Source organism: Palaemon carinicauda, chromosome 35, assembly GCF_036898095.1.
Source record: "Palaemon carinicauda isolate YSFRI2023 chromosome 35, ASM3689809v2, whole genome shotgun sequence".
NCBI lineage: Eukaryota > Metazoa > Arthropoda > Malacostraca > Decapoda > Palaemonidae > Palaemon > Palaemon carinicauda.
In genome coordinates this window covers 77,096,012-77,106,319 of record NC_090759.1, presented here as the reverse complement: position 1 = coordinate 77,106,319, position 10,308 = coordinate 77,096,012, and the positions used below count along the sequence as shown (strand labels likewise).

Below are 10,308 nucleotides of genomic sequence, written 5' to 3'. Positions count from 1 at the left end.
TAGCAGGTTACACTCCAGTCAACCAGGCTTCCTCGACCACAAGCTATAGGCCTATATAAATTACCGCAAGGTGAGCGTAAGGATAACTATAATAATTATACCAACTATTGTTCCAGTTTGGACACAAGAGCCTTTAACAGTTCAACATCTTCAGTGGACGCATATACTTGACTAAGCCTGAGTCTGCTCTGGGATGGTGTTAACATTGAGGTAACTTAGTCGTCAGCTGATGTCTCTCTCTCTCTCTCTCTCTCTCTCTCTCTCTCTCATTAGACCTACTTCCATGTAGTTTAGGTTTCTTCTTGGGTTCTCCTGAAAGCGTTAATTGATTCAGATTCTATGGTCTTCGAGAGAGAGAGAGAGAGAGAGAGAGAGAGAGAGAGAGAGAGAGAGAGAGAGAGAAATACGTGTAAAGTTTATCGCGACTAATCAGTGTGACTCGCAAAGGTGTGATAAACTCTCAAGAAAAGCTAATAAAGGCGACCATAAACACCAATCCGGCAACTTAGCTTCTTCCCCTCCCCCCCTGCCTTTCTTTTCACGGTCACTGCATCGGAATTCATCCCCTCCCATTAGACTTGGCCACGCCCACTTCCATCTCATAGCTCTTCTCCCGCGCCTGCTGATTGCTCAGCATCCCTTGGCCCCGCCCCCGACACCAATCCCGATCGGCATCGGGAAACAGGCTCCGCCCCTGCCGCGTGTGAGATCAGCGAACGGGCTCATTGATTGGATAGTTATGATAGCCAAGGCATGTGTGTGGCGCAGATTGTGTGCATCTAAACGGTGGCGCTGAACTCAAACTTTGGCGATAGGAATGAAAATGTGTGTGTACCCGCTACCGTGTGCCAGTTGGTAGACAAGTGTGATAAAGCCATTAAGATAATAGGTACGCGGGCAGTGAGCTCCCGACAGTCGTGTGGGAAGGGTCGAGTTGCTCTTGCGGTTAAAAAAACACTTCATTTGCTGCATGTCCGTAGACTTTTTTATCTTCTTGGTGAACGAGAAACCGATTGCAAAACTGCAAAGGACTGAAATACCACTTCAATAAAATCACGTATAATACAGGTGTGTTGTGAATAAAATAAATAATACATTCTTGATTATAAGCATTTGTTAAAACCGCCAACTGACTCAAATGTTTTAGTGAAGAAGTTCCCCTTGACTTCTTGCCCCAATGGCCAACGATGACTTCGGCGGGCAACTTGGGGGTCCGACGGCGGGTCTCGAAAGCCTGACCCATGCTAGTTTTTACCGCGACCCCAGGGTCTATGACCCCGCCCGAAGCATATACGACTCGCGAAGCGCCCTTGAGCGGGCATCTTTCGAGCAGTCGGAGGCGGGGAAGTTCCTCGCCGACAAACTCTTCTTTGATAATAAACCCGACAGACAGGTCGAACGACAGGTCGAAAGGCACCTCTCCGAACGCTGCATCGAGAGAACGACGAACGATCGACACATGGCCGATCGACCTTACCCGGAACGACCGTACTTCGACCGCATGTTCCTGGAGAGGTTGGGCCTCGACCGGCAAACGACAGACAGGGGAGCGGGAGGGGTCGACCGCATGTCGACGGAGAGACCCTTGGGAGGAAGAATGCAAGACGGACGAGAAGGATCGTCGACACTCGACCGCTCCGTCCTCCTAGAGGAGTCGCTGAAGGAGCGAACGGCGTTGGAGCGACACGTGCAGGAGCGAGCCCAAGTAGCGAGGGCGCTGTTCGACAGACACGTCCAGCAACAGCAACAGCAACACCAGAAACTCCACCCATCTCCGTTCTCCCCCTTCCTGACCATCACGCCGCGTGGGCCCCCATCTCCCATCCCGGACGCGTCGGAGACGTCCCCCTACGAGGACCCATCAATTAGGATAAGCGAGAACGCGGATTCTCTGTCCCGGGACCAAGACATGATTGTTGACGATGAACAAGACAGAGAACTAGACGGAGAACATCATGACCAGTCAGACCACATCCGCAGCGAAGGATTGGACCCAGGGATGGGGTTAGAATCCTCCCTGGATGAAAAAGATCTCCACCTGACCTCCAGTGACGACATATCCCACATGCCAGAGAGCAGCAGCACACCACCCCCTCCCTCCTCCCCCCTGGGGGAAAGCAAGAACCTGGAAGGAGGGGACGACAAAGGAGACAAACAGGGGGGTCTGGTGAAACCCCCTTACTCGTACATAGCTCTCATCACCATGGCCATCCTGCAGGCGCCCAAGAAGAGGGTTACCCTGAGCGAAATCTGCGAGTTTATTATCGGCCGATTCCCCTATTATAAGGCGAAGTTCCCTGCGTGGCAGAACTCCATCCGGCACAATCTCTCCTTGAACGACTGCTTCGTCAAGGTTCCCCGCGAACCGGGGAACCCCGGCAAGGGGAACTACTGGACGCTCGACCCAGGAGCTATCGACATGTTCGACAACGGCTCCTTCCTCAGGAGGCGGAAGAGGTACAAACGCCAACCAGCGCCCGACTTCTTCAACGACCCGCACGTCTTCTCCCTCTTCACTTCAGGAATGCTGGACCCCTTTCAACAGCAGCAGCTGCAGCAGGCGGCTGCACTGCTGGGCGCGCCCCATCCACATCTGCTGCACCGACCCCCTCTGCCGCACACCCTTCTGCCACCGCCATCGTATCTGCCGCAATTAGGAGGTCTCCCCTTGGGCTTCCCGCAGCTGGAGCTGCCCCGACAGGTGCGACCGCTCTTACCCCTGCAGGCGTCCCAGGCTCCCCTTCTTCACCCGACGCCCGTCAAGCCTCTGCCGCTACCAGCGGGATTAGCACCGCCGTCAGTGCAAGGGGCGCTAAAGACATCGTGTATGGGTCCATCTCCACAGCCCCCTCCGTCACCCCCCTCTCCCCCACCCAGCATGACCCAGGGGGTGACTCCTCGAACACACAAGCCATTCTCTATAGACGCCCTCATCGGCACCCATGATGCCAGCGGAGGGGGAGGAGGAGGAGGTGAAGGAAGAGATTCTCCCAGATCAGTCAGTCCTCCTGCAGTATCCCCGCAGGGAATAACGACCCTGCCCTCATCACCCCTTCACCCTTTCCCAAGGGGGTTGCCGTCCCCTTGTCACGTCCCGGTGGGTTTGCAGTCGTCGGCAGCGCCCCCTTCGCCGGTGCCGGCCTATACCACAGTCATGGCAGGCACAGACCACAGACCATTCCTCCACGCAGCGCTATTGCACTCGATGGCCCAATAAACTACCACGTAGAAGTAAACAACCCCTCCCCCCCATTTAGTAATTAAGGACTTTGATGAAATGGAAAAAAAAAAATAACAATCTCCCTTTGCCAACATTTGTATTCATTTATGATCACGATAGAGTACTCTTTTTCCATTCATATAAACCTGTTGTATATATAAAAAATAATTAAATTTGTATTTGGTGGGATGAGATATTGGTAGATCATAGTCATGCAATAATTAGTTGGTCAACAGCAAATCGCAATTGCGGTATTTCTAGAATACATTTGTTTTACGTGTAATGATGTTTTTCAAAATAGTGAAATCGTAACGCATAAAGTTCTCTCTCCCCCCCACTACATGAGATCATGTACAATAAATTATTGTTCCCTGGCAAACCTTCCTCTCATAACTGATTCATCAGTAATTTAATTAATTTAATTAATTTCATTTAAACATTCCTTATCGTTCATTTACATCGTCATATTCATCGTTCATTCATTTCCTTTCATTCATTATCTAGAGATTTATCAATCACTGTGCCATCATCAGTTAATCTAATTTACTTTATCATGATATAATTTTCTTTATTATTCAATTACTATGTAGGATAAGTAATCACATATGTCCAGTGTCATGTGGTGTAATTTTAGTTTTAGTTACTGATAACCCAATTATATTATAATCTTAAGATTTAATGATGAAACGTTTAATATGAATTACATGCATACAAACGTATATATATATATATATATATATATATATATATATATATATATATATATATATATATATATATATATATATATATATATATATATATATATATATATACACACAGTATTTACACACACGGATATATAAATTACCGGAATGAACACTAGATTTTCCACTTAACAGATTCTAAAAAAACATCATATTAAAAAATCACCTTTTTGTAATTATTAGATTCATACCGATCGGAAGCGTTATACAGTAAGTACATTAGGGTAACTTAGCGTAATGCTTAAACCTTAATAAGCCATGTGTTTAAAAGTTTGAGCAAACAATAATAATTGAGAAATTTTGCACTTCGCAAACAATGCACTAATAATAGAATAAGGTCTTTATGATAAAATATTGAAATCAATTAAGTTTTTTTTTTTTTTTGTGGGGAATATCAGAATTCTCTTTTAATTATGTACGATATTTCTTCTGAATTTCAAATTTCTAGGAAACATCAATAGGTTTGGTTAAATCTGGTTCTATCTTCCCATTATTATTATTATCATTATTATTATTATTATTATTACTTGCTAAGCTACAACCCTAATTGGAAAAGCAGGATGCTATGAGCCCAGGGTAGGGAAAATAACCCAGTGAAGAAAGGAAACAAGGAAAAAAAATATTTTATGAACAGTAACAACAGTAAAATAAATAACATTGATAATCAGTGTATGTCTCTACTGCTGTACTAATAGCGTCGAAAGCAAAAATAAATTATATTTCCCTTTTAAAAAATTGACGTTTTGAAAAAGTTCGTATATTCGGTTTTAATCCATTTTCTGGTACGTTTATAATCAAATTATCCTAAAAAGTTGTAAATGTAAGCGTAGGTTTAATCTATATTTTAGTAAATCGACAAAACCACCCAGAAAAGAAGAATATTTAATCAGAAATATTTTTCAAAATATCACAATTTAGATTAATTACAAAAAGGTTTGTTTATTTAAAAAAAAATTATAAGATACTTAAACCATAACAAAATTTTTATTATAGGGCTCTCTGTACTTGTTAATATTAACAAATCCACTAAGAACACATTCTCATTAAACAGGTCAAATTGCAAAGTGCTTGCCAACCCATTTTACGCAGAACAGATTGACAACACATGAACGCAAAGAGAAATATCAAAGATGAAATTTAGAGAAATGTTATAATTCATTGAAAGATACATCTACAGTATATAAGCTCATTATATATATATATATATATATATATATATATATATATATATATATATATATATATATATATATATATATATATATATATATATATAATGTATGTGTGTAGAAAAATAATTTCGGATAACTTTAAGCATTATTTCCAATTTGTCAACTTAGCTTTTTATAAATTCTTTCGAAACAGCATTTACCTCCACAACAGAAAAAAAGTATATAGTCTTTTACGTTATATATCGGGGAACCAATATACTTTCTACTCAACTGATTTAATAAAAAAAATTCCTATATTCAATTAGAAAAAAATAAATTTTTAAAATTCTCCCTCGGGTTCCGACTACCAAAAAATCAATTCCTAGTCGCTGTATTCAACCAAATGCATCTTTTCCCTTTTTTCTACAAAATACTTGAGCTGTGTTTTATAAAATACTTGAGCCATGCTCTGAAACAATGCATATATGTACACGCGCGGGTGTATGCATGCAAAAGTCATCAGCGGCTTTCCGTCGCGCGGATATTAAAAAACGCAAGCGACTGCACAAAAGAATGTTACCATTTTTTTTTTCTTTTTTTTTTGCATTCGTTTCACGGTGTTTTTCCTGCAAACTCACTTAAAACGTCCGACCTTTAAGCTAAAATATTATTGTGCTCGGCGGTAAACGCGGTAAAAACATGTTTTGCAAAATAACCCCTCCACCCCCGCCCCCCTCCCTTTTCCGGCCCCCTTTCGAAACGTTGTTTTTTTTTTTTTCCGTCAGCGTGAATGTTCTCCTGGATATTTTGTTTACTCAGATATATAACATTCTTGTGATATTCATGGCTAATGCTAAGTCGGGTCCTTCATTTTATTTATACATTTATTTTCTGAGAAGGGGGGGGAGGGGGTGTTTGGATGAATTGAAAAGAGGAAAAGAGGCATTTTTTATATTTTTTATTTTTGCGGTTGATTGAGTCGATAAAATACGATCGGTTGAAAGTTGTTAGTCAAGGTTTGTCTAATTAATAGTCCTCTGTAAACAATTTCCAAATAATGTTCTCTGAGCATTATAAGATTAATCACATTGTAATGATTTAATTATAAAGTTCATAGATATAATTTCAGCAAAATTTATCATGCAATTTGAAAATGGATAAACTCATACGTACAGTGTAATGCCGTTATGTCCAGTACCACGAATAAGTAAGTCTTAAACAGACTGACTAAGAAACCCGTGAAATAGTGGCGTTTCTAAAATCTCTCTCTCTCTCTCTCTCTCTCTCTCTCCTGTTTTTTCAGTTATGGCTTAATTATTGCTAATATTCACATTCATCTGTACTTGTAAATCTCTCTCTCTCTCTCTCTCTCTCTCTCTCTCTCTCTCTCTCTCTCTCTCTCGTTTCGTACCTACTCTTCGAGAAGTAATAATTGAAAGAAAAGTGTTTTCAATCACGTTTGCATCTTGTTTACTTCCCCTTTCAAAGCAAATAAGACTTCCAGCTTCCTTAACCGCAATGAGAGAGACGATGTTGAAGTTCCAACATTCCCCACCGAAAAAACCTTCAACATTCATTCCCCGTCGACCAACATGAATGTCTTTAACCATGGGGCTTCTAACACCCCACCTTGTGGAACCTCTACCATTGTACTCTGACACATTCAACATCTGTTAAATGTTTATCCTTGGAACTCCAAAGATGATCTGTCTCTTGAACACCAAAATTCCCTTCATTAACATTTAACATTCACTAACATTCTCTTTTCCAAACCTCCAACATTATTTTCTCTAGTGACCTTCAACATTATATTTTCCAAATCTCCAACATTATCTTTGCTGATTACCACCAACATTCTCTATGCTAAATCTCCAACATTCTCTTTTCCAAATTTTTAACTCTCTTCAGAATCTCCATTATTTTTTTTTCCGATGGTCGCTAACATTCTCTTTTACAAATCTCCAACATTCTCTTCAAAATCTCCATTATCCTTGCCGATTACCGCCAACATTCTTTTTGTTACATTTCTAACATTCGCTTTTCCAAACCTCCAACATTTTATTTTCCAGTGACCTCCAACATTCTATTTTCCAATAATCTCCAACATTCTCTTTCCCAAATCCCCAACATTTTCGTTTCCAACAATCTCCAAAATCCTCTTTTCCATTAACATCCAACATTCTCTTTTCCAAATCTCCAACGTAATCTTTGCCAATTACCGCCAACATTCTCTTCCAAATCTCCAACATAATCTTTGCCGATTACCGCCAACATTCTTTTTTCTAAATCTCCACCATTCGCTTTTCCAAACCTCCAACATTATCTTTTCCGATTACCGCCAACATTCTCTTTACCAAATCTCTAACATTTTCGTTTCTAACAATCTCCAACATTCTCTTTTCCACTAATATCCAACATTCTCTTTTCCGAATCTCTAACGCAATCTTTGCCAATTACCGCCAACATTCTCTTCCAAATCTCCAACATTCTCTTTTCCGATTACCGCCAACATTCTCTTCTCCAAACCTTCAACGTAATCTTTGCCAATTACCGCTAACATTCTCTTCTCCAACATTCTCTTTCCAGATTACCCCCACCATTCTCTTCTCCAAATCTCCAACATTCTCTTTTCCGATTACCGCCAACATTCTCTTCTCCAAACCTTCAACGTAATCTTTGCCAATTACCGCTAACATTCTCTTCTCCAACATTCTCTTTCCAGATTACCCCCACCATTCTCTTCTCCAAATCTCCAACATTCTCTTTTCCGATTACCGCCAACATTCTCTTCTTCAAATCTCCAACATTCTCTTTTCCGAATACCGGCAACATTCTCTTCTCCAAATCTCCAACGTAATCTTTGCCAATTACCGCCAACATTCTCTTCTCCAAATCTCCAAGGTAATCTTTGCCAATTACCGCCAACATTCTCTTCTCCAAATCTCCAACGTAATCTTAGCCAATTACCGCTAACATTCTCTTCTCCAAATCTCCAACATTCTCTTTTCCGAATACCCCCCAACATTCTTTATTTTTTTTTTTTCAAATAATCTCCAATATTCTTTTCCCCTCGAACTTCCACTGTACTCTTTTAATCGACCTCTTCCATTCTTCTTCCCCTTCAACCTCAAAACATTCCCTCCCCCTCCAATAGTCCCTCACACTCCAACCTCCAACACCATTCAAACCTGAATAATCACACCCCTCCCCTTCACACCCCTCCTACACTATCGCCCCCTCCCTCCCCCCCTCTATGCCAATGCTTTTGAAAGCAATTACTTTAATTGCTTTTATGAAATGGTACTGATATACCGAGATTTATGATTAACCGTTAACCGTGTTTTAAAGAATAAAAACATGGTTAGCCATGGAACATTATTGGGGGGGAATTATAGTTTGTGATGGAGCGCCGGTAAAATGAATCATTTTTTTTTTATTATCAGCGTTATCTTCAGTAAATAAAATATAACAAAATATAAGAATACGTAATTCAAGAAATATTAGTGAAAAAGTATTTTTTTTTAGATATACAATTCTTATAAATAATTTGAGTTTTTTTTTTTTTTATTCTCAGCATTATCTTCGGCAAATAAAATATAACGAAATATGAAAATACGTAATTCAAGAAATATTAATTACAAAGCACTTTTAAAAAATATATGCTGCTTTAGTAGTTATAAATAATTTGAGTTTTCTTTTAATTCTCTCCATTATTTTCGTTAAATAAAATATAACAAAACATAGAAGTACGTAATTCAAGAAATATTAATAATAAAGAAATTTTAAAAATATATGTTGCTTTACTATAGTTATGAATAATTTGGGAGTTTTTTATTCTCATCATTATCTTCGTCAAATAAAATATAACAAAATATAAAAATACGCAATTCAAGAAATATAAATGATAAAGAATTTTTAAAAATATATGTTGCTTTACTATAGTTATGAATAATTTGGGAGTTTTTTTTTATTCTCACCATTATCTTCGGTAAATAAAATATGACAAAATATGAAAATACGTAATTCAAGAAATATTAATAATAAAGAATTTTTAAAAATATATATGTTGCTTTACTATAGTTATGAATAATTTGGAAGTTTTTTATTCTCAGCATTATCTTTGACAAATAAATTATACCAAATTATATCAGTCATGGGCAAGCGGTAATAGGCCATACTGGGGGGTCGAAAGTCAAAAGAGTTATTCATTTATTAAATTTGTCGACGAAACTTCTATTTATGAGTGAATATACGTTCACTTAATTCTTCTTATCCTTACATTAAGGGGTCGGTTGCGTGATACGCTCTCTCCAATGTTCACGCAACTGTACGCTATTAACTTGGTCTTCATATTAGGAAGTTTACAATTTGAACTGTTAAATCTTAATGGCAGTGCAGACTGCTTTATTGATAATCTTTAACTGATTTATATTCATAATGCTTTTAAAATATTTTATTTTCATTGTTCATTACTTATATCGCTTATTTATCTCCTTATTTCATTTCCTCATTGGGCTGTTTTTCCTTGTTGGAGCTCTTGGGGTTATATCATCCTGCTTTTCTGTAACTTAACTACTACTAATAATAATGATTACTGAATTTTCTTGACAGTATTTCGTAAATTGTCTTCCATTCGTTTTATGTATTTAACAGACACAAATATTACATATAAATATAAAAGGTTTTATGTCAAGTAAGTCATTTATATAATTTAGTGCTTTCAATTTCTTGAAAAAACGAACAAACAGGAGAATAAATTATTACAAAACAGTTGTAGAACGTTTGCGGAAATTTTTCAAAGTTATGTTCATGCAGATTATACATAGGTTTTTCTTCTAGATGTAGTTATGAAATGGTTTTAACGATTGGCGAAATCTAACTGAGGCCCTTTGCGTCAATAGGCGTAGGAGGAGATGATGAAGAGTTATGAAATGATAGTTGCCGATGGGAAATCTAGTGCCTGCTTTTAATATTGTCAAATGAAGTAAATAATAATTATAAATAAACATCAATATTTTGATCTAATTGAAGGCCTATCCAACCGAAAACTATTTTTTTTCCAGAAGTGTTTCTTAAACTGAACGAAAATCATAAACTAAATAACTTATTTTAATCCTTACTTTTGGTTTACTTCGGCGGCCCCACCCATCAATTATCTTTTTAACAAGGAACCCAATGGACCGTAAAAAAT

General features: G+C 38.7%; 1 protein-coding gene across 1 annotated transcript; it reads left to right on the top strand.

Annotated features, from left to right (window-relative positions):
- The first annotated feature begins 1,048 nt into the window (after positions 1 to 1,048).
- LOC137627558 (forkhead box protein D1-like) lies at positions 1,049 to 3,217 on the top strand. Its single transcript, XM_068358647.1, has one exon. The coding sequence runs from the start codon at positions 1,178 to 1,180 to the stop codon at positions 3,215 to 3,217; it is 2,040 nt and encodes a 679-aa protein (XP_068214748.1). The 5' UTR covers positions 1,049 to 1,177.
- The last annotated feature ends 7,091 nt before the right edge of the window (positions 3,218 to 10,308 follow it).

What these genes read in the sequence shown, in the direction of transcription:
- LOC137627558 (XM_068358647.1), top strand. Translation starts at nt 1,178, where the DNA reads ATGGCCAACGATGACTTCGGCGGGCAACTTGGGGGTCCGACGGCGGGT.